The 24702-nt window shown below is 54.3% G+C and overlaps 1 protein-coding gene across 1 annotated transcript; it reads right to left on the bottom strand.

Moving 5' to 3' along the window:
* Positions 1 to 4254: 4254 nt before the first annotated feature.
* Positions 4255 to 22927, bottom strand: B4GALT1 (beta-1,4-galactosyltransferase 1). The gene is made up of 6 exons (XM_052701474.1): positions 22621 to 22927; positions 14906 to 15141; positions 9750 to 9937; positions 8785 to 8907; positions 7633 to 7737; positions 4255 to 7369 (listed from the first exon to the last, which is right to left on the bottom strand). The coding sequence occupies exons 1-6, from the start codon at positions 22910 to 22912 to the stop codon at positions 7234 to 7236; spliced, it is 1080 nt and encodes a 359-aa protein (XP_052557434.1). The 5' UTR covers positions 22913 to 22927; the 3' UTR covers positions 4255 to 7233.
* Between the last annotated feature and the right edge of the window lie 1775 nt (positions 22928 to 24702).

Raw genomic sequence — 24702 nt, forward strand, 5'->3', positions numbered from 1 at the left:
AATTAGTTGTTATTTATGCACAGCTATGGTGGGAAGGAAGTTCTGATGAGTCAGGGCGCAGTGGCTGCTCCTGAACTCAGCTGGAGCACAGAGATGTGGCTGGGGAAGTACTGTTGCTGTGCATGGTAGTTTATTGAGTCCAGAAGATGCTGCGGGGTCTGGGCTGTGTCTTTGTCCCCGTGGGGTGGTATGGGGCTCCTGTGGGTATAGAGGGGCAGAGGAAAGCTCCTGCCACAGTGGAAACAATGATAAGGGAGAGCAAAAGGGAGGGAAGTATGGGAGGTGCTGCCATGGATATGGTAGGCTGACCACCCTCTGCTGCATGGTGATATCAGACCAACGTGGGATATGCTAACGTGGGCCACCGGTGAAGGAACAGCCCTGCTGGGGCCAGAGTGCTCGCCACTGACTCTGTCCTGGAAACAGGACATGAAAGGGCCTCTGACATCTCCACTGTTTTCAGGCAGGAGTGATATGAAGGTGGGATGAGCTCTGGTTCATGCTGCTGCATCACTTTCCCTCTTCTTTCACCCATGGGAGTGAAACTTTATGGCCTTTCCTCTCCCTTTCCACCCTGACCTTTGCAGGTCATTTGACAAACAGGTCAGAAGCAACCAAGACCACATCAATCTGCCGTTAACCACCCACTCCACAGATGCTGAGGCTGTAAAGCTGGGTGACCCTGTGAGCTGGGCTGACGTAGCCAGCACGAGCCGCTTCTCTTTCTTGGCCACGTCCTCCTAGAGGGAGCCATCTCTCGTCTGCCATCAGCTGTTGCCTGCCATTTGTCTCCCTGGGGAAGACCACCAGGCTAAACCAAGGTCCTCTGAGGTCCTCTGTCGGGTAGGTTTGCACAAGTTGGATGTGCCCTGCCTCTCAGGGAAGCGACACAAGTGACGCACTGCCTGCACACACACTACCTTTATTCAACGCTATCCTTCAGTAGGAGGCATGACTCAGCTGTGCAAATCACTGTCCCGAACACTGAGGATGGGGACTTTCCACACAGCAAGCCCTTTTTTGTTCTCTGTGAGACCTAGGCAATCACTGAGGGCACGCTGCCAGCAAACTGTAGAAACGCATATATCAGAATGGAGCTCAGAAGCCCCAGTGCATCCCCTGCTCAACACATCTGGCTCCCAGGTAAGACCTGGTTGCTCTGAGGCTCATCCGATATACGTTTGTGGGACCAGTAGGGAGCAGTGAGAATGGGGCTTCCTCACCACCCCGCACAGACAGCAGAACACAGTTGTTCTGTGGGAACAAGCAGTGTCTCCCACCAAGGGGCTCAGTTCAAAGCTGGTATTTCCAGGTGTGGCATAGCACAGTTTGCAGAAGTGAACATGTGGCAGCATGATGTGGTTCCACAGCAACCTGCAGGCGTGAGTCAGCATGGCTGCCATGCCTGGGGGTGTGCAGACCCCCACCCAGCAGCTTTGCTCTGAGCATGGCACACGGGGTGGCAGCACTGAGTGTCTGAGAGCAGACAGCCAGTAGCAGAGGGAATCAAATCAGCCCAACATGGGGATCCCTCTTTGCAGAATGGAGGCTGCCTGGGTAAATCCCACCTCTGGGCAGAGCTCCTCTTAGCATCCTCCACGCATTTCTGCACCATCTGCTGACATTTTTGCTACATAATGGCTGGGGCTGTGCAACGCACTATGCCCAGGTTCATAGGGCAGGGAGACCTCCTGGACACGCCACAGCCGTGTGAGCTCTGTCTGCCTCTCTGCATTCAAGGCAGTCTGCAGTTCCACAGACAAGATACGTGTGCAACAGAATATATTTTCTTCTGAGACAGAGCAGATTCACACATTTTGATCCGCACCTAAAGGCTGTCAGAACTGCACCTAATCCCCCGTGTCCTTGCCCCACCTTGTCAGTCACTGTAGGTGAGAAATGACACCACTGGCCGTGGGGAAATCCCCAAGTGCTTCTGTAAGTGCTGTGTAAATACAGTGTGCTGGGAGCAAGCTGCGCTTGAGGCATGAAGCTCTTCTGAGGTCTGGTTCTTCCTCCAGATGTATGGCTGGAGCAGCCCCAGGGGCCGCGCACGCACTCCGTGTTGCTCCTTGTGGCACTGCACCCTGCTCATTGCCTGTCCAGCAGTAAAGTTCTCAGTTTGCAGAGAAGCGAGACTGATGCGGAGGTGGCCCAAGAGCTGTCCCAGCTTCGGTTCCTCTGCCATAAGATGTTCCTGTGCTGCAATTCACGAGTGCAGGGAGAGTGCAACATCTGCCCCTGGCTCACGCCGGCATCCTTCCAGATTTCAGGCCTGAAACTGCTCAGAAGAGGAATTTCCAAAACAAATGTTGCTATTTGAAGAATGCGGGGGCTGGGGGGTGGGGAAGAAATAATCACAACAGAGATAAGGACCTGACAGCTGAACAGGCTCTGGCTCAGGCTGGTCTGGGACAAGGATCGCCCGGAGCCAGAGCTGAGGGTCCAGTTGGGGAAGCGGCAGCACAGAGGGGCTGCTCTGCTGTCTACGTTTGCCCCGGGCTGCTGAGGGTCCCTCTGCCCAGGACCAGTTCTGCTCGGCATCCCTCCAACCAGGTGGCACTGCTGTGATGTCGGTGTTCCGTGGAATGCACCCTGGCCTGGGGTCGGCTCCCCTCCTCCCAGCCTGAGGGAAGGAGTGGAGCAGCTCGGGGCAGGGAGTTCAGGAAGAACTGGTTTGCAAAAACCAGATGCCTGCACCCAGTTTGGCTGCTCCTTCCCTTGTTTTATGGCAGCTGGGTATGTGCAGAAGCAAGATCCCTCTGTCTGCAGTGGGTTCCGCTTTTGATGGCATCTGGGCTTTCCTTATCCCCATCAGCTGCAGCACAAAGGGCTCTTGGTGCTGCCCACAGATGCACTTCAGTCTCTGCTCTCTAGGGCTGAGCTCACATCTGGCGTTACTGGCTCCCGGCTGCACTTCTGTCATTTGTTTATTAAAGTTAATTTCATCAGGCTGCAGTGATTTATTCAGGTCTGGAGCCTCCTGTAACAGGGAGCTATTATTTGGTGTGCCACCAGCTCTCTGCCATCTGCAACCTCCACGCAGGTTCCACAACAGCTGCTTTCCAAAAGGTCAGCAAACCACTTTATCAGCACAGTTCCTTGTTTCTTGGTCTTACCAAGCCATCAAGTGATATTAAATCAAAAATATGCAGAGGGAAGCTGATTATGTAACAGGAACACCGTTCCCTTTATTTGATTAAGGCAGTAATCCCATCTTGTTTTGCTCTAAAAGGAGGGAAAACAAGTCTAACAATACCGTGCCTCACCTCTGATTGGAGCAGCATTTCAGTCTCCTTGCTGACGTGGATGCTGGTCTGGTGCTTGGATTAGTGGACAGCTGCTCCCAGGATCATGCTTCCTTTACCTTGGTGCTGGAAACACACTGCCAGCTTCCCTTCTATGAGGAACTGAAAGAGAACCCCAGCGGACAGCAGGGTCCCTGCTGCCCTCTGGACTACCCTAAGAACAGGGGCTTCTTCACCAGAGGCTTTGGCAGGAGCGTGCCGGGTGTTTTGCAGCATTTTCGTGGAAAGGGACAGTGCTGGAAGCTGGAGGGGATCTGAAGTTATAGAACGTCTAGGGTGGGAAGGGATCTTAAAGCCTGCCCACTTCCAGCCCCTCCTGTGGGCTGGTTGTTCCCCCAGACCAGGCTGCTCAGGGCCCAACCAACCCGGCCTTGAACACCTCCAGGGATGGGGCACCCACGTTTCTCTGGGCAGTCTGTGCTGGTGCCTCGCCATCCTCAGAGAGAAGAATTTCTTCTTAACATTTAACCTAATTTTCCCCTCCCTCAGTCTAAAACTGTTCCCCTTTGTCCTACCACTATCAGACTATGCAAATATTCTCCCTCCTGTTCACGAGCTTCCTTTAAGCAGTGGGAGCCACGCCATTCCCTCGGGGCTTTGTCCAGGTGAGGACAAACCTCTTGCTTCCCGTTTCATCCAGCTTACCCCCTCAGCTTTGTGCTCTGACCAAACTCTGTAAAACAGCCCAGACCTGAGGAAGAATGCACAGTGTGCGTTTCCAGCACCTGGGTTGTGTGGATGCAGGGGGAAGGTCTATGTTTTATGCTTGAAATGGGTTAAACACAGCCGTTTTGTTGGACTTGTTTGCCCTCCACTTCTTGCCTTTGCCACTGATGCAAAGGTGAGGCCTCACAACAGCTTCCCCAATCCTGCCTCTCTCCTGAGCCCACCCAGACAGCGAGAGCACCGGGAGAAGGCCCTTTCATCACAGTAATACTGCCAGACATTATAACTGAAAACACTTTATTTGACATCAGCAGTAAAATAGGAACATTGGACTATACATCCATTGGCATTTAAATGATAAAAATGCAAAAGCAAAACCATTTGCGAGAGACCTGCGAACAGTCTGGTACATAAGTAACACCCAGGGGAAAAGCTGCATGCTGGGACCCTCCCTCATCCCTGCAAGCAAACAGCAACACCAAGGAAACCCAGCATTGGTGCTTCCTCTGCAGCTATTTCTTGCAGGTGTTCACTGCTATGCACAGCACTGCTTTGAGTGTTGCTGCAGGAAGGGATGAACCACCCAGAACAGGTGGAAACTGAGTTCTGTGTAAACATGAGTGCTTGTAGAAAAGGCCCACAGGGACAATTTCAGGGCCCGGCTGAACCAAAAGCATTTCACCAAAAGAAGGAGCACAGCTAATGCGGGGACAAGAGTTGGATACCACAGGCTGGTCCCCAATGGTGAAACAAACAAGCAGCAGCCCCAGCTTTGACATAGCATTTGTGTCGGAAAAGAAACAAGGCGGCAGTTTCCTGCTCCACCACTGCCTGCGTGCTGAAAACCATTTTCAGGTTTCCTGGTTTCCCAGTTCCCATTTGTCCCCTCTTTCAAGGCACATCTGTAGACAGCTTCAATTGCAACACCAGAAGCAAGCGCTCAGACCACCTGCACGACATTGTGTGATTCCGGCATACAGCAAAACAACTCATTGCACTGACTTCTCCTGATCTCTAAATAAGCAGAGGAAAGACAAACAAGCGAAAACCAGCACAACTCTCCGATGCAGAAGGCGGGCACTTTGCAGTGTGCAGGCAGGTGCTCCACACTCACAGCTTCCAGCCTTCTGGAGCACAAAGGCTCGGGGCTGAACCAAGGTGCTCTCTCAGAGTCCCTGGATTGCCAGTAGGTGCTCAGTGGGGTTTGGTGCCGAGCTGCCCTGTGGGCACAGGGCCCAGCCTGCTCAGAAAATCAGAACAAAACCACCAGCCTTGCCTGCATTTCAGTTACTGGTGCAGTCTGCAGGGTTCTGCAAATGGGTATCTGGCCTGGCTTCTGCAACACATCCTACTCTTGTACCCCCTTGTATCTGCATGCACCAGAACCTTGACTGGCCAAAAGTCAACGCACTTTCAATGCACTCTGCAAGCCTGCTCTCATGCCACGCCAAGCGTGGCCGGTGCAGCAACCATGTGTGAGTGCGGGGGGTGAGCACGTGTCCAAAGCGACTCTGGAAGGGCAGCTGGGTACCTTGCTGTGAGCGTGGTCTGCGCATCCTTGGAGCCACCGCTGGCTAGGAAGAGACATTGAGACAATAGAGCAAGGCACTGTCCCCTGGCCCTGCAGGATCCCACCCCTGTAGCGCAAGGATTCAGCAAAACCTTCAGGTCCTACATGGTCCTAAATCCCCAAAAAGGAAGAGGGAAAAAAGTCAAAGGGAAAGAAAAAAGAAACAAAAGGAAACAAACAAAAAGGCAGTGCTGAAGATGATCCCCAATACGTGTGTCCCTGATTTCAACAGCCTTCAGCACAGGCCAACCAAGTGCAAATTGCCGCGATCGGAGCCGGCGGGCAGAACTCACCAGAAGGAATTAGGATTTCTGCTTCGGCAGAGCTTGAAGCAGCTCCGAGGCGTTGGTGCCCAAAGCTTCCCCAGGCCGTGGATGGGAGCAGAGACGCCCAGCAGCAGGCAGTGCCTGCAGCGCTGCTCCGTGCCTCCGCGTGGAACCTGGCACAGCAAACCTCTCAGCAAACCTCTCAGTTTGTGAGCAAACGCAGCGCGGGCCCTGCCGGCACCTCCGCAGCCCGTGGGCAAGCAGCAGAGCACGTTCTCGTACGCGGTGACACAGAGCCTACCAGCCTGAAGATAAAGGAGGCCTTGAAGCGTATGCCGTTATGCTGCACCCTGCTTTAATCTGGCATTAAATATACCGCTTGCGATATACAAATTACTTTAAAAAGTTATCAAAAAGTTACAACGACAATAAAAGTAATAAGTGAATTCAAGTTTTACACATGACCTTGCAAGCAGAATGTTGCTCTTAAGAACCTTGAGACCATGTTTAAATAGCGTGGCAACTTCCTACCACTGGTAAAAGTGTCTGTAAATTTTAAGGCTATCAATTCCTTGTGCAATTAAACCCATCTTCTCTTTCTGGGAAAAACAAACAAACAAGCAAACTAAAACGACCAACCAACCAACCAACGAGATCTTGCTCTGCTCAGGCAAAGAAAATCACACGCAGCAGGCAGGTTATGGGGAGCCAGCAGGTGCTGCGGGCCACCAAGAGCTGCCACGCATCTGTGCAGCCCCCAGCCCGTGCACGGAGCTCTCTGAGGGCACATTCTGCCTCAACTCACTCAGAAGTCTCTTCTGAGACCAAAAGAAATAGTGACATCCGCGGAATCCGCACTTGGTTATTCGTAATGCGGAGAAGACCTTTTGCTTTGGTCACTATTAGGAAAAAAATTAAAAAAAAAATAAAAAAACCCACGTAGTTTTGTCTCTCTTAAAAAGCAATCTAATGAAATGAGTAAACTTGTACAATTTTAGCAGCGTTTTAGAGTCCTTCATAAAATAAAACCAAGGAATGAATTAAAAGGAATGTTTCCATCCACCCAATTTAAAAAGCCTATCGTGGGCAGTCACTGCTGCTGCACCACAGCTGCAGCTGGTGAACTGACGCGGCACCAGCAACGACTGAACACGGGGAGCACTCTGGCAGATCAGATTCAACATTTTCTGGCGAAAAGAATTTACAACTGTTTTGTACAGCTTCCGAACTTATAAAACAATGGAGGTGAAGTTATAAAAACAACCAACGGGAAAAGCCGTCGTCCAGCCCGTCTGGAGAGGCTCTGGCATGCAGAGAGGCCTCCGCGTTGTTCATCACAACCCTTACAAAACCCGGTGACACAAAGAATCCGCGAGCCCAGCGTCCCGGGCGCCGTGCCGAGGTCTCTGCCGTGCCGGCAGTGTCAGCTGCTGGGCGCGCCGATGGCCACTGTGATCCTCGTGTACAGAGGGAACCTGTCAGTCCTCAGCACCTCGTAGGAGAGCGAGTTCAAGCCATCGGAGCTCATCGTCTCCCTGGTGTGAGCAATTCGGTCAAACCTGCGGAGGGGAAAAGCAAACAAAAGCCTTTCAGCGGCCGCCGGCTCCCGTTCTTTTTGCCCTCGGGCGGTCCCCGCTCCGGGGAGCAGCAGCGGGCGTCAGAGCGCGTTCCGTCAGCCCGCGGGCAGAGTCGCCGCGCTCTCCGCGCAGGAAAGCGAGGGCTGCTCCCCCAGCCGTGCTGCCAGCAACCGCTCGCGGCGGCTCACGGCACGCCTGGGAGCTTTGCACGGCGCGGGGACGGGGCTCGGGAAGCGGACACGCACCTCTCCGGGTTGGGCTCGTTCTTCCGATCACGAGAGTGGCGAATCATTCTGCATTTCCCAATGACTGCATCCGGCCGAGATATGCCCATGCCTTTGAACACCAGCCTGCCAAAAGCAAGTCTGTTAAGTGACAGGGGGCAGAGAAGGGCTGTTCCAGCACCGCCACTGCCTGCTTTTCTCTGCTGCCGAGGGCTGTGTGTTTGCAGCTTTGCATTGGGAATGCAGACCTGCCAGCACCAGGCACCTGCTAAGCCACCCCACCCCAGGCAGCTCCGCCAGCATCGGGTGCCGACCTTGCCCCATGATTTGGGCTGGAATCTGAATGGGAGGCATCCAGTTCTTAACTGTCTGGACGGCAGCCAGCCGAGCATGCATCTTTCAAGACGTGGAAGCTGAAGTGCTGCGCTGGTAGAAAGCAAACCGAGTTGTGGTGAAACCACATGGGGAGGGGGCAGCCCATCAAACTGGTGTGCTCTCTACAGGGCACGTGCACATCATGGATGCCAGTGCTGGGAACGTGCTTGACTTCTTCCTTTCTGTATCTCCCTCCGTTTGTTTCTGTATAAGTCTTCCCACCCCTAGAAAGCCAAGTGCCTCAAAAGACAAGATACCACCTTCCTTGGTTTACTAGACAGCTGCAGGTCCCCAGCACTTCTGTTGAAGGAAGCTCTCCCTGAAGGTCAGGAGGGTTTGGAAAGCCCACAGAAAGGACCACGCAGGGTGTATCTCATAGTCCAAAGCTTCTCAAATCTGTGTTCCCATGATTATATCTCAAAGTGATTGCCCCATCGTCCTGGGAACAAAGATAGCAACCCCACAGACATCCCCTGCCTTCACCTTCAGGCGGAACCGGGCCCACCTGCCCTGTACTAAGACACCCCACTTCATCTGACATCCGGGCATTGCTCAGCCTTCCTCCCGATGGGAAGCAAAGGCTTCCAGCATTGGTTAGAGCTCCTTAAAACCTGACAGATGAATCCCTCCAGGGCACAAAGAGCCGCGCTGGCACTGTCAGGCTGCCACCTGCAGAGCCTTGGGATGGGTTCTGTGGCTGATGATCTTCTCCTCCCACTCCCACCATGCACCCCAAGCCCCCCTGAAGGCAGGTCCTGAGGGGTGGAGGTGCTCCAGCTGCAAGGTGGGCACCTTTACCTGTTGTAAATGTCATCGTCTTCGCCGCCCCAGCCCCAGTAATTGTTTGGGAACCCATTGATCTTTGTGAACTGTTCTTTGCTCAAGGCAGACACGCCTCCAAAATACTGATTGTAGGGTAACCTGGAATTAAGGAGAACACACCATTAGGGGTTGCAGTGACCTCTGCCCCAGCCCATGGTCCAGCCACCAACCCACCAGTGAGACCCACTGGGACCCAGATCTCGTCTGTTTCAGCAAGCAGACGTCTTGGGGCCCTTCTGCTCCAAGCTGCACCTGGCTGCAAGGAGAAAGCACAGGACTGCTGACAGTCTTGCACTGGGCGGGGTGTGGGTCTGGGCAGAGATAGGCTGGCCATGTGGGGCCAAACCCAACGCTCACTTAATAGATGAGTTTTTACACTCCCACATGGAGATCTGGCATGGAAAAAAAGAAAGGAAAGAAAAGCCACAGCTGTGTTGACAGCAGCCTGAGGAACACATGTGCTGGCAGGCACTCAAGTTTGGTTCTGCCCCCAGACACCAAGGCAGGTCCCTCTGTGGTCTGAAATGGAACAGCCAAAAATACTTCATTTTGCTCTCAAAATAACACCTGACAGCCTCTTCTAGCATCATGCATGGCCCTCACTGTATGAGAATGCCTCGCTTTCCAGGCTGGGCAGAAACAAGAGCCATCTGACACTCTGAAACACAAGAAGGGACGTGGGCAGCTGCAGGACGCCGGTCTCCCTGTTCCTCCCAGCCCTGTGTCTGCCTGTTCAGCCACTGTGCGTGGCAGCAGGTGGCTCTGCTTCACTCCCTGCTCCAAGCCACCCGCTCCCTGCAGCGACACGTGTGCCACAGCAGAATTTTCCAGAGATGTTTTCCCAGGCTTTCACTGGTAGGCAGGGATGTGCATTGCTGCACCCAGCCTACAATGATCATGGCAGCGTTAGGAAGGAAATGCCCCCCCAAAAGGCATCTCACCTAAATCCGAATTTATCCATGGAGACAGAAAGGTGCCTTGGTTGGCTGTAGCACTTGTAGGTGTTCCTGTCATCCATTGGGATCAGGTCTACATCGCTAAACACAAAGCACTCATAGTCATACTCCTTCAAAGCCTCCATGAATCCTATATTCAGCAGTTTAGCACGGTTAAATTCTTCATCTCCATCCTGGTTTAAAACAAATAAACACTGAATTAAGTAGTGGAAAACACCAGTCTCCTACCTGTTGTAGGGTTCACAGGCCCTTGGCATTGCTGGGAGGTGGCACTGATCTGGTTGCAGCTGTAGAGCAGCCACAGGGTCAGAGAAGTGGGCCCAGCGCTCTGCACAGAGGCATTTTGCAGCGCTTGCAGTGCCACACAGACGCAGCCAGCAAGTCACTGGGGTGCTCTCAGGTCCAGCAGTGGGGCCGTGCCCATGTGCACAGGGACAGTGGAGGGCCAGGACAGTTTGTCACCCAGCACAAGCCCTGACAGCAGCACCGAGCCCAAGCCCTGTGCAGGGAGCAGCACGAGGCATGCTGAAAGAGACGGGAGCTTTTTGCCAAAACCCAAACTGCCAGCCCTCCCTGCTCTACCACATCCAACCTCCCCCTCTCCACAGCTTCAAGCCATGTCAAGCAAAGGACTGCCTGCCATGCCTGGCTCCAGCAGCATGTGCATGCATGCATGAGAGTGTGCAAATCAGCTCCTCGCCCTTCTACAGGTCTGGTGTGGGACACAAATCAAGGACAGATAAAAATAAGACAGCAGCCTCAAGCATCACATTTACTTCCTCTCTTGAATGGCTCTGCTTGGTTAATAAATAATCTGTTTGGAAACTGATTAATCCAAACTGGTTAATGGCTGTGCAGCCTGAAAGCCAAAAATTTAACCATAAAACAGTTACAAGTATCTTTCACAAGAAGGATTTACCATGCTAGTGTCAAACCACAGCTTTCAAAAGCTTTCATTGTCCGCCTGGGGCCTAAATGACTTCACAGGGAGAAGTGAACTTCAGTGGGGGAGGATCTGAGCCAGTTCTCAGCACCCTCACCTGAAATAAAAGGGCTCGTGCCTTTACCAAGGCGGTGGGAAGCTGATCTCCATCATGCATAAACAACATCTGTGAAAACTTGAGCACAGAAGGCAAAGGAAAGCTGAACAAAGGGGATGGGGAGAGGGAGCGGCTACAGCTGTGGGAACAGAGGTTTGGTCTGCGGGCAAAGGGGCTGCAGAGCTCACGCACAGCCTGCCCTGCAGCTGGGGCTCACAGCTGGCACAGCCAGGGTAGCCAGGAGTACTGACCCAGTGACAGGGAACACTTTGGGCCACGCCAGAAGCTGGGCCTCAGAAGCAATGCTCAGAGGCTCTCCTGCACCAGGAGCTGAGCTTGCTCATTTCGTCTTTAGCTGCTCTTCTCATCACACCACTTCAAGGCAAAGAGAGTGCTCCACGTTGGTTTTATGATCAGCAGAGGCTCAGCCTCATTTAACCCTGCCTCCAGGTGGCCTCTAACTCACCCAGGAGATACACAGGGATTAATAATTCTACCAGAAGCTGCACTTTCACATCTCTTGACACCACGCAAGGGGTTTTGCTTTTTGGAGAAAGCCGTTTCGTAACCAAGACAGTTCAGAAGCATCAGCATCTCTGCAGTCTGTGGGATTCAAATCTCTCCAAACTCCGAGCGGTTTTGCAGGTTTCCGACTCCGACTGACTCCCAGCTTTGTGGCAGGAGACCTTTCTAGGCAGCTGCCCCATGCAGGTGGTGCAGGACATGGCACCACTGGTGACAGAAGAGCAAGTGAAGCAGAACAGAAGCAACATCCATCCCTGGCCTCGCTTGGCAGCTCCATGTACTATAGGTGCTCCTGCTCTCTGCCACATGGGAGGGGACCTGTTTGGACACCTTTTGGCCAAGAAGCATTGCCCTGAAGAACCGTGCAGCAGACGGAGGACTGCTGCTCCAACACTGCAGACAGCTCCAAGCATAGCCCCCGCTATTTATTACTTATTTCCTGGGCTTTCAACAAGAAAAGATGCAGTGCAAGCGTGTTTCTGCTGACTAGTTTTTCCTGGACAAATTTCTCCTTGTGATTTCCCTCCTCAGAACTCAACCCACATCAGAAGCCATCGCTTGTGCCCAGCACCAGTGGCTTTACTCCCTGTGTCTCTGCCAGTACATACAAACTTGTCTCAGTCACTGATCCATGAGATCCTTGAGGCCAGCTGCCTCAACCTCACAGAGCAGCACTGGCTGCTGCTCACACACGCAGAGGATCAGCCCTGGGAGAACAGCAGCCAGCTTACTCCCATCGCTCACCTTTGCTGGACCCGGTCTGCTCAGCCAAACTCACCTAAGGACACTGCTGCCTTGTTTCAGTATCAGTCACATCAGTGTACAGAACTGCCACTTGTGCTAACAGGCTCCCAAACCAGCGAGGTGCCATCTGAATGGTAGATTCACCCCAGTTTCATCCTGGTTTGTGCTCTGAGGTAGGAGACAGCTCTGTGATACCTGCTGCAGTTACAAAGCAGGGTGGAGGACCTGGGGATGCACTTCCTTCATCGTAATTCTGATGAACCTGATGAGTCTAAGGCAGGTGATGGCAAGGATGTGTTTTTGGTAGGCTATGAGGGAGCCATCACCCCCCTCAGGAGGCTGTCAGCCAAGTCAGGGATCCTCCAAGCCCATGTGATCCACACACATGCGATGCGCACATGGGCATCCACGCACCAGTCTTGTTTGAGCAGGTGGAAATAGATTTCCAGGGCCACAGGAAACTGCCGAGAAAACCCTTGCTGCTTCTCTGCTGGGGTTTTCTGAAGTGCTGTGCACTCTTCGCACGGCAGCATGATCCATCTCTGCCCTGCACAGGAAAGGCAGACTCCTGCACCCCTATACCAGGCACAAGAAGAGAACAGCTGCAGGAAAACCTGACCAGGGCTGGGCAGGAGCCGAGCACTGCTCCCTCTGTGCTCCACACCTGGGGAGCTCTGGTGCACCCTGCAAAATGACATGGATGAGCACAAAGCCCCCCCACACACAGACACACACACACACACATCCTCTCTGGAAAACTGCTAAGAAGGACACTACAGCTAAGGCCAGTGCAAAGTGGTTGGATAACTGGAGCTTGTGTCAGGTTTGGGTTATGCAGCAGTTGCACAATAACACATTTTCCACTGGCTCCTGTTACACACTGGGCATCTCAGAAACATTGCTCTGGCTTCAGCCAAACCCTACTCTGAGACATTCAGGCACACGGGGCCATTGTGGCAGAGACACAACGGGCTCAGGACAGAAACGCGTTGCTCCGAAAGGAAGAAGTTTGACATTACCAGTGCAGCAGTAGCAGGGCTCAAGCGCTCCTCTTTCTTTTTATGAGATGCAGAGGACAGAAGAGCACGTAGGCAGCGTGTAAGAATCAGATCACACAGTAATTCTCCTTGCTTCAGTGATTGCTTTGCTATAGACAGGATTAACAAGTAAAGGTAATATTTCCCCACTAGAAGGAAAAAAAAAAAAACAAACACAAAGGAGGGCAGATGCAAAGGGAAGGACAGACAAGAAAAAGAGAAAAGCAATTGTCAAGACAGCAGAGAAATAAGACTGTTTTCCTACCGTAATTCTGGCAGAATTAACTCATTTTCTGCAAATCTCTCCATTCCACGTTCCCGCTCACCCTTGAGACACACATCCAGCACTTTTACTGCTTCTGATTCTGCTGCCTCTCCCAAACATGAATGACTTTTCAGAGGCACGCAGGAGTGTGTTTACTTTGCAAATCCAGCAGCCTTGCTTGCTAACCTGCATCTGACCACAGATGCGTCCAGAACTCACACATCCAGTGTGCTAAAAGTTGCTCCCACTCCAGCTTTGCCCAAGGGATGCATTTGAAAAGAACATTTGCTTAAACCCACTCTGCAAAGGTTTGCTTCAGAGAGCGCCGACGGCCCCGCGGGCGCAGCATCAGATGAGCCATAGGGCAGGGCAGTGCAAGCCCCATGACACCAGCGCGGCACTGCGGGATCCGGTTGCTTTCTGAGCTCTCCAAGCCCCAGAGATGCCACCAGCTCCCTTTGAGCAGCTGGCCCCGGGCTGCCAGCATCTCCTCCTGGTGTTCCAGGGAAGCTGCTGGCAGGCTCTGGTTCATTGAGATGGCCACTGCAGGGACTGCCATCCCAGCACATCCTCACGGCCGAGCAGCACCGTGCCCCGGGCAGACCTGCCAGATCAGGGGGATTGGGATGGCCAATGCACCCAGACACGTTGGCTGATCCAAAAACTGTGGGAGGTACGTGTAAAGGAGACATGTTACTTCTCGGTGCTGTGAAATGGGCTCAAATAGGGCAGAAGAACCTGCTGGAGAGGGCAGCGGTGCTGGGAGCTGCCCACCCCACGGGCTCTGCAGATCAACAGAGCTGTGCTGCCCTGCCACACCACAGCCCACACAACTGCCCGCATGTCCTCAGCTTTCCAACACCCAGTTATCTAACCACCACTGTGGTATTAACTAGGACTGAAGCGCTCTGGAGTGAAACGTACCCTTTTTTCTCTTTAAGAAAGGTCTATGACTCCCAGATATTAAAAGGAAAAGAAAAAAAAAGAGAACAAAAAGCCAAAACCCAGAACTCCAGCAATTGTTCCTTTTCTGCTGTTTCCCCCCCAGACGGCCACTTACCTGCTGCACCACAGCACCCTTGTTTTGTCCATCCTGACACTCTGTGTGCTATTACTAACGTGAGCAAAAGCTGCTCAAAGGACTGAGTGAAATCCTACACCTTTACACCATTCCCAGGATTAGGTATTAATGCTGCCTGGTCACCTTAAAGATCTCTGCATGCAATTCCTGAGGCAGATGTGAGAGAGGAACACTTCATTTGGGTTGTGCAACTAGGAATTCTTTTCCTCCTGAACAATTAGAACCTCTTCAGGGTAAGCCAGGCTGCATGGGAGCAAAACACCCCACGTTTTCCATCAAAACCACCAAAGAAACATTGCTCCCATTCCATTTGTTGTGCTTCAGCTTCGTTTTTACAGCATCTCTATCCCTGCCCACCAGCCCACTGACACTCAGGATAGAGCAGCCACTCCTCTGTTCCAGGGGGCACTGCCATAAGTGTTAAAAGCCTCCCGTGCTCAGCATCTTACCTGGTTGATGACATACACTCCATAGTCTAGCTGCTGCCTTTGAAGAATCGGGTGCATGTAGTAGAGCCAGTACTTCAGATGCTCCTCTCGGTTTCGGAACGGGATGATGATTGCTACTTTCTGCAGAGCCCTGCAGTGCTTTGGAGCAAAACGACCTCCTTCCCTGACCTCAGGGTTTGTGCTCGCCACCTCCTCCAGGTTCACAGGCTGGGAGAACTCCACGCGCAGCGGTCCAACTGGAAGGAAGGCACAGCACAAAGCCAGTTAGCACATCCTGACGGCCACGCACCAGTTATTTCTCTGGGCACGCATTCTTAGTGTGCAGGCATTCGTTATTACTTTTAAACACGCGTTTGGATCCAAAGGAAATCCCACTGATGCGTGGAGGTGTGAAGCTGGGGCCCGCTGCATCCAAAGCAACCACACCTCAGCACTCAGGGCAAGCCTGCAAATGCTCAGTCCTGTGGTGCCAGACCCCAATGGACCCACAGAAGCTTGGTGGTTCCCAAAAACCCTCCTGTCTGCACTGCAGCCACACAGCCATGCTCTCTCCAGCAGTATCCTGGGGGGCAGAAAGGGGAGTGCTGCCCTCACATCATGCAGTGCAAGAACCAGGCACTTGGGATACAGCCCTGCTCTCCTGCCGACAGAGCAGATCACGCCGAAGCCGGCCACGTGCACAGCAAACAAAACCCCCTTTTGTTGTTTTTTCCTCACAGATACTTTCAGTGTTCTGCCACTGTGCCCATTACTTATGCCTTGTTAAAAATAAAATTTAAAATGTACCCAAATTTGCATGCAGGTTGGCAGTTCCCACACTCAGTTTCAACAGTGGCAGTTTTGAAACTGCCAGATCAATCTGTGCCAAAGCCAGCGTGTACAACTGAGAACCACTTGCAGCACACACACAGCAGCTCCTGGGATGCCCGATCTCCCACAGCGGTGGAGAAACTCCAGGTCCAACACGCAACTCCAGTAGCCCCACAACACACCACTCTCCACAAAAAGGTAGTTTATCACTGGTGACCCCCAACAGTGACCCTGTGGCAGTGGGAGACACAGCGTTGGGAGGAATCTGGGCAGGAGGGACGGCGGGTTACAAGGCATCACAGCCCTCCGTGCCTCCTGCAGAGCAGCGATGGCCCCAGCAGCAGCAGCGTGCTCCCCAGCCAAGCACACAGCAGCTGTGCCCAGGGCGGGTGCAGCAGGGGGACAAATGCTGCACGGCTTGGCTGAGCGGTACCGGATCTCCCCCTGGCTCACCTGGAGCAGGAGAGCCTTTCCTCACCTTGTCCAACTGGCTGCAGAAAGGAAAGGATGGGCAACAAAACGCAGTCGTGACGAGCACTAGATGCAGAAGATAGAATTAGCGGGCTTGGAGGCTGGAAAAGAGGCTGATGAGAAATTACCTGTAGTGCTCCCTTCCTCATCTCAATGAAATCAACTTTAAATATATGTTCCAGTCAGCACTGCCACAACAACCAAGGCAGCGAGCGCTCCTCAACTACAGTTTTTGCTGCTCTAGCACTAAGGCAGCTGCTTCTAAAGTCAGTGGGTGCAAAGCACCCGGCCAATACACTTCACTGGTGTCAGCAGGAACAGCAAAATATGAAAGTCTGGGTGAGTTATCTTCAAATACGGAATGGCTGTAACGAACAGGCCTGCAACTCACAAAGCCACACACTGACAAAGAGCAGCAGCAAAATGCCACCCACACAAACTGATGCTGTCCACTCCTTATTTATTGGGACAAGCATTAAACTAAAGGTGCACGTACCCTGCACCTCCAGCAGTGAGCAGAGCCCTGCTCCAGTCTCGTTTCAAACCATTTTGGCTGCACTTTGGCCACCTGGGCAGTGAGAGTCCCTGAGGCCAGCGTTGCCCAACGACTCTGACCCAGGGCAAGAACCATGCCAGGAAAACACACAAAGTTTGTTGTGGCTGCTGTCCCATCAGCTAATGCTGCACCTGTGTGTGCTCACCATGTCGACTTTCCAGCCTGCTTCTCTTCCTTCAGACTCTTCTGCTTCACTTCCAGATGCCTGCCTGACAATGGAGTTGCTGCTGTAAGCTGAGTCTCAGTCAAAGGCACACGTGTGACAGAGCAGTGTGGACATGCAATCCCAGCCACACGTGTAGCCCAGGGCTTGTAGGCGGGCATCTCTGGGATTCACAGTCGCACCGCTCCATCACAGCACCTTCATTTCCACCCAGCCTTGCTGCACATTTTTAGCTAAAGAACACCTAGAAAACTTGAATAAGCAACTGCCAGAAGTTGGCAGAAGATCCAAAAGCACCACCTACCTACCATCCAAACAGCTCAGCAATTGCTAAAGGAGGATTTAAGAAGCCATGGTTGGGCAAGAGAGGGAGATAAAAAAAAAAAAGCAACAAAACAAGAAATCAGCTATGCCATCATCCCGTCCCTCCCCCACTTCCCTCCGCCCCAATGTCTCTCACTGAAACATTTCTGCTCGGCTTCAGACAAAAGGTGCACAGGAAAAGCCCTGCGCAGGCACAGACAGCAGAGGAGCCAGTGTGGTTCGTACAAACAGGAAACAGGTTTTCAAATGAAGCAAAAGGTGAGGCTTGCAAAAAGCTGCAGGGAACAAAGCAGTCAAGTGCACCTCAGCAATGCAATGTATCCTCCATATTCCCCACCACTACATGGCCAAGTGTGCCACAACAACCAAAACTGCAGCTGTAGAGGCTGCCCGTACAACTCCTCAGCAGTGCTCGCCCTGCTAACCCACGGGGCTGCCACAGGACCCTTGCAAAAGACCACGACCTGCTCAACTTAATGCTGTCATCAGTCTAACAGCTGTCCTGACCTCTCTCCTTGGGACACAAATGCCAGAAACGTGGGGAAAACTGGAGCGGCAACACCCTGCAGAGCTGCCCCGGTGCCTGCAGGAGGGGGGAGCCCCAAAGGTCTCAGGATGCAGCAGAGTGGGCACGGTGTCAGCGGCCCTGCAGTCTGGAGATAGTGCTGAATGGCTCCTCTGGATAAACCAGCAAAGCTCACCCACGTGGCTCAGGGTGGGCACAGATCTCAGATGGGAGATCAGAGGGAGTGGAAACAAAAGTTCCTAGTGGGAAGGCTTGAAACGTGCTGCACACAGTGGGTGGGCAAGAAGGATTCTGACACCCCGGCAGAAAGCAACGCGCTCTGCTGCTGCCGAGACACGTGCACGCATGTGCTGCCAGGGCAGGCGAGCCTGTGCAGGAGGAAAGCTGGAAAAAGGAAGCAGCACTCGCACAGAGAAACAAAAAAGCCTCTTTGCAGGGCCTGAACAGAAAAGGGAAGAGCTGCTGACCGCGCCAACCCATTTCTTGCTGGGAAAAACAAAATGAGCCCCACCCCAGAAAGCTGGGCCAAGCCTTAGCTACAGGCGGGGGAGCAGAAGACACTGCAGACCCCAAACCCACAGGGCAGGCGTTGGCTGTGTCCCACAGCACAGGGGAGCAGGCCACGGATGGGTGCAAGCTCGCTCCTTCCGCCAAGGGCAGCATCAAATCTGTCTGCAGGTATGCTGGAGGGGAAAAAATGAGAACAGCTTCCCATCCCACAGGATTTGCTTCCTTCGGCCAGCCTCTTCTCGCAGAGCATCCCCTCGCAGAAGTCCCTCTGCCGGTGTAAGGCCTGAGCCTGGAAGCTCAGCACATGCCCTCACCCATCCACCCCATGGGCCCCAGGAGGAAATGGGCTGAAAAATACAAGGGATTGCCACACACGTTGGCAGCAGCTGGTGTGCGCAACAGCGAGTTTATAGGATCAACCCTGCAACAGTTATTCAGAGCAAAAGTTACAAACCCAGCAACAAATGACACCTACTCCGATACAAGGTCTCGCACTGACGTACAATATCTTTGAGTAAGAGAAAATATTGTCTTTTCCGCCAGTAAGTACTCAGGGGAGAGAAGCAAAGCCCTGGGAGATGGCCGCAGCCCAGCACACGCTCTGCGCAGTGGCTGTGCACCCCTCCCCCTGAGCAGGGCAGCCTGCACGCGATCGGCCTCACTTGCACTGGCACTTGCTGCGGGCTGCCACTGCAAAATTAAATTCCAGGCCCTTGAACTGAAAACTCTAAACAAACAAGCAGAGAGACTTCCCTGGCTGCTTCAATCAGAAAAAAAAGCCGATCTGCCTCTGCCAGGAAAACCCCACCCTGATGCAAGACGCATGAGCAGACAGACGGATCGAGACCTCCCCGACAGACAGAGCCAGCAGCAGCTCCTGCCCCGACCCTGTAGCCCTGTCCCGTGCCCTCCAGCCTGGCTGCAGCTGGAGCTCCAAGGAGGGAGGCAGGCTGGCTGGCAGGGCAAGGTGGAGAGGAGCAGAAAGCTGCAGGGCCTGGGGCTGCCCCGAGCTCTGGAGAACAAGCACTGCTGGGAGGCAGCTGGAAAAGTTGCTGCAGCTCCATTGGCCATGTCTCACTGCACTGAGGAAGAGGTGGCTGCCGGGAGGGCCATAAAGCCCCTCCACCTCACAAAGCCAGGCCTCGGAGCTCCAGGCTGGGCCAGGAACTGAGGGCTCAGGCAAGCTTGCATCCTAACGCAGCTTGGGAAGCTGCAAGTCTTTGCATCTTTCCAAGCATAACTTGGCCCAGTTTCCAAGAAAACTTACTCTTGCCCCAGATCTGTGCTGGCAGGGAAATGAGCACGTTACAAAACACGGGATGCACAAAATGGAAAGCCTCCTCATCTCGCCTGCGCACCCCAGTTGCTGTGCCACGTCCCCAGAATGAGGACAACCACCCTTCCAAGACCTTTCCAGCCTAAGAAACAATCCAAACCATTCCCCAAAGTGACGCCAGGCTAGGGACATCCAACTGCTCCGTGCCAGCAGAGAGACACAGCCCTGCTCCACACGGAGCTCCCCTGGCTGCCTCTGATGCCCCAGCTGGTGGGAGCCAGGCCTCAGTGCACACCGGATGGAGCCCAGCCAGGCCTGCTGCATGCCAACTGGCACTGCCACCACCTGGAGATGCAGAATATCCACCCACAGGCTTCCACACTCAGCTGTGGAAGAGGATCTGCTGGCGTCCTCTATCTGCATCACCCACAGACACAGACACAGCAGGCTGTGCTGCAATCTGGCTGCTCCCAGGGCCAGCAGCTGCTCCCACACTCCTTCCCCCTGGCCACGCTGCTCACAGAGGTGCCTTGCCGACAGTGGGAAGCACCCTTTTTGCTCAGAATGGTGACTGCTGGGAGAAACAGCTGGAATTTTTGTCTCTCTGTTGTCAATACTGCATAATTACTTCAGTGTGGGGCTGCCATGTCTTCTAAACTTGTATCTGGGGCAGAAAGCCATACAGCAAGACGTAGCTCCGTGGCACGGCACGCTCAGGGCTCCTGGGTTGTCTTTGCTCCCAGGGCTGCAAGTGACACCTCTTTGCCTGCCACCCCTCGGCCAACCACACCTGGTATCTAACTGCGGTCAGAAAGGGCCCAGGTGACAGCTGTGGGCAAAAACAGCTCCATAAACAACACGTGCTCTGGGCCAAGCAGGACTTGAAAATGACATCCCTGAGACACCAAGAGGCCCGTCTGTGAGAGTCTGCTCTGCAGGCATCTGGCACCAAAAGATAAGCAAGCGCTGCTTTTGGATGAGCTCTTCTACGAGGTGATGCTGCTGCCAAAGCAGCTGGCCCCTTCCTCCCTCCATCCTACATGATAACAGCACCAGCACCGAAACAAAGGCCTGGAGGCAAAGCAAGAAATCATTTAACTTCTTTGAAGGCATGTCAGCCCGCACAGACTAGTCCTGCTGAGCAGCATTTATATTCTTCTTGAAATAATGTTATTCTGGATAAAGAATACTGATAAAGAACACACCAGTTTGGGGAATGATCACCTCCAGAACAAAGATGGGCTTCCTTTTGCCTTTCAGGCTTCTCACAGGCAGCTCTCAGCTGCAGCATAAATCCAGAACACTTTGGGAACGTCTAATCCAAAACTTACCGCATTACTTTCCCAGCCCTAGTCTATGCTTTCAAGTTACAAGTAATGGGAAGTGAACCATAAAGGCATATTAAATTCACAGGATCTCTCAGCGATTACACTTCATTCAGGTCATGCATTTGCCCAGTAGCCAGACAGCAGGGACGCTGGGTTCTCACCCTGAGCATCACCAGAGAGAAGCAGCCAGGCTGCTGGCAGCAGTGTGTCTCTGGCTGCTCAGGAAGGCCAAGCAGCTCGGTCACACTTACCCTGCATGATTCATCACATGTCGTCCAGTGAGGGAGGGAAGAGAAAGAAGAGGAAATCCAAGAAGGAGGTGCTGGAAGAACGAGGCCACAGAGCCCCAGCTCACGTCAGAGCAGCGCCCTACGGCTTTGGGAAGGTAGGGATGCCAAGAAGATGAGAAATGCCTGTGGACAGGACACCATTACAGTGCCATGCTGATCACAGAGACATGAGCAGATCATCAGAACACAGAACTCTGACCGATAAGAGGCACAGCAGGCTGTTTTACAAATGTGATTTGCTGCCAGAATCAGAACCTGAACGAAGCAACCATACATGCAGTACTGCAAAGCAGTCGGGTTCCTCAATAACACGCTGGCTGCAGACCTGAGAACCACATGGGTGTCACACCTACACCTGAGCACACCTCTGGAACTGGGGCTGCTGGAAACCATTGGATCCTGCACCACAAGGACCCTACAGCTCTGAACAACTGCAACCACCGCCCACAGCCTTACTGGGCCTCTTGTATGGTGCGTGTGTTGCACTGAAAGGAACACAGAGGTGGTGTAGAATCAAGGAATCATTCTATCGCTGAGGTTGGGAAAGAAGACCATCAGGTGTAACCACTGACCCATCAGCCCCATGCCCACTAATTAGGTCCCTCACAGCCACGCCTCCACATTTCTGGAACAGGTCTGGGAACAGTGACCCTGTGCATTCAGCTGACCGTCCGGACACTGATCCGACAATGCTCTGAGTCCTGGGGACGGCAACTCTCCCAGCTTCCAGCACTTCAGAGTGGCCGGGAGGACCGTGGCGAGCGAAGATCGCTCAGAGCAAATCGCTTCAAAGGGGCAGCACACCCCCGCGTGCGGCCCGACTGCACAAAGCAATTGAAGGGGAAAAGTGAAAGACACGAATCAAAATCAGCAGGAAAAAAAGAAACAAAAACCAACAACAACACAGTCCCTTTTAACGACCTCAAAACCGCCTTCTCGAAACAACCCCGTCATTTGCTATTCAGATGCTTCGATGCAGCTGACCAGCGAGCACCGAGTGAAACTCCGAATTTCGGCGACGGTTTCGCTAACAGAAAACCACAGGGAACTTCTCGAAAGTCTCTTCTACCCGCTGCGATCCCATAAGCGCGCGGCGGGGCGCGGTGCTGCCCACCCTCCATGTGCAGAGGCACAACCGGCGGGACGCCACGTATCGGAACGCCGCACCGCGGGTCCCCCTGTGCGGGGAGCGCCGCTCGGACCCCGCCCCGCGCGCAGCCCCTCCGCTCCCTCCGAGAAGCGAGCGCTGCTTGCGGCGGAGCCTCGGGGAAAGCGGAGGATGCTCGACGCAGCCGCGGCGCAGTACCCGGAGGGGGTCGGGCGCAGGAAGCCGCGCCGCGCCCCGGGCAGCCCCCACCCGTCCGCCCGCCCGGCGCGCTCCCGAGCCGTCGGGGCCCCGTCGTCGAGAGGCTCCGGGGCTACGCTGTCACGGCCCGCGGAGGAGCGGGGGGCGGCACTCACCGAGCAGCGGGGACGGGTCGGGGCACGGCCCCGGCGCCGCCGAGTCCGGGCGGGTGTCGGACTGCGCCGAGACGGGCCGGGGCCGGGCGGCGAGCTGCGGCGGACGGGAGGGCGGCAGCGAGAGGTTGGCGGGCGGCGGGCGGCGCGGAGGCGGCTCGGGACTGCGCGGCGGCGCCATGGAGCTGCCCGCCAGGTAGTAGAGCAGCGTGGCCGAGAGGTGCAGCGCGCAGAAGGCAACGAGGAGGCGGCAGGCCCGCTGCAGCGAGGTGCCGGGCAGCGCCGACTCCTTCATGCCGCCGCGCTGACGGGGACCGCCGCGCGCCCCGCGCCGCCGCCGGGGACGGGATGGAGTCGGGGCGGGTGCGGCGGTGGCTCCGCCCGCTGGGGGCGGCCCCGGGCCCCGCCCGCAGTCTCTGCCTCAGCGCATCCTCGCGACCCGCGGGGGGCGGTGTTGGGCCGGCGGGAGCCCATCCGCTCCGTGGTCCCGCTGCCCCCGGCCCCGCGTGTCTTCTCCCGGGTAACAGCGGTGGGTCTACGGGGAGAGGGCTCAGGTTGCACCGGGGGCGTTCAGGTTGAATGTCGGGAACGGCGAAGCGTTGGTGCGGGCTGACCGCGGATGTGGTGCGGTCACCACGCTGCTCTCAAGCCCCTCGGAGATGCGGCACTGAGGGACATAAACAGTGGGCGAGATGAGGTGAGCTGGAGTTGGACTGGCTGATCGTAGCGGTCTTTTCCAACCTCTGTGATTCAGTGATTCTATGAAAAGCAGCAGGACGTGATCTCAGTGATGCTGTGCTGACAGAGGCAAAATAGGAAGAGAATGCCTGCTGCCTCAGTGAGTCATTGTGGAGGCTGCACCCGTCTGTAAAACATGAAGTGGTGTGCCATCTCCAGGAGCAGTCTGGAATCAGTACAGTCCAACTTGCTTGGGACAGAGGAGTTACGTTTATCTGGCACAACAAGGAGATCAGATCTCAGCATCAGGCCTTTGACACGGTCCCCCTCCACATCCCTATCTCCAAGTTGGAGGGATGTGGATTGGATGGCTGGATCACTCGATGGATAAGAAACTGGTTGAAAGGCTGCAGACAGAGGGTGGTGATCCATGGTTCTGTGTCCAGGTGGAGGCCAGTAATGAGTGGCATCCCCCAGGGCTCTGTCTTGGGACCAGTGGTCTGTAACATCTTTATCAATGACAGCAATGGCGGAATCAAGTGCTCCCTCAGCAATTTGCTGACGACACCAAGCTGAGTGGTGTGGTCGACACGGCTGAAGGAATGGAGGCCATTCAGAGGGACCTCGAGAGCCTGGAAAAGTGGGAACAGGTGAACCTGATGAGGTTGAACACAGCAAAGGGCAGAGTTTTGCACCAGAGGAATCCCAGGCATCCATACAGACTGGAAGGAGCGGTGCTTGAGAGCAGCCCTGCAGAGAAGGACCTGGGGGTCTTGATGGATGAAACACAGAATGTGAGCCAGCAGTGTGCCCTTGTGGCTCGGAAGGCAAATGGTGTCCTGGGCTCCATCAGAAGAGGAGCGGCCAGCAGGGACAGGGAGGTGATCGTCCCCATCTGCTCTGCTCTTGTGAGGCCCCATCTGCAGCGCTGCGTCCAGGGTTGGAGCCCCCAATATCAGAAATATCAGGGAACTGTTGGAGAGGGTCCAGAGGAGCCACAAAGATGAGCAGGGGCTGCAGCACCTCCACTACGAAGACAGGCTGAGGAAGCTGGGCTCGTTTAGCATGGAGAAGAGAAGCTGCGGGGTGACCTCATGGCAGCCTTCAGGACCTAAAGGGAGCCTACAGACAGGAGGGGAGTCAGCTCTTGGAAAGGGGAGATAACAGCAGGACAAGGGGAAATGGTTTGAAGTGAAGGGAGGGCAGCTGGAGGTTGGGTGTCAGGGGGAAGTTGTGTGCTGTGAGAGTGGTGAGGTGCTGGAACAGCTGCCCAGAGAGGCTGTGATGCCCCGTCCATCCCTGGAGGTGTTCAAGGCCAGGTTGGATGGGGCCCTGGGCAGCCTGGGCTGCTGTGAAATGGGGAGGTTGGTGGCCCTGCATTGGTGGGGGGTTGGAGATTTGTGATCC

Source organism: Tympanuchus pallidicinctus, unplaced genomic scaffold (genome assembly GCF_026119805.1).
Source record: "Tympanuchus pallidicinctus isolate F22 unplaced genomic scaffold, pur_lepc_1.0 scaffold4, whole genome shotgun sequence".
Classification (NCBI taxonomy): Eukaryota; Metazoa; Chordata; class Aves; order Galliformes; family Phasianidae; genus Tympanuchus; species Tympanuchus pallidicinctus.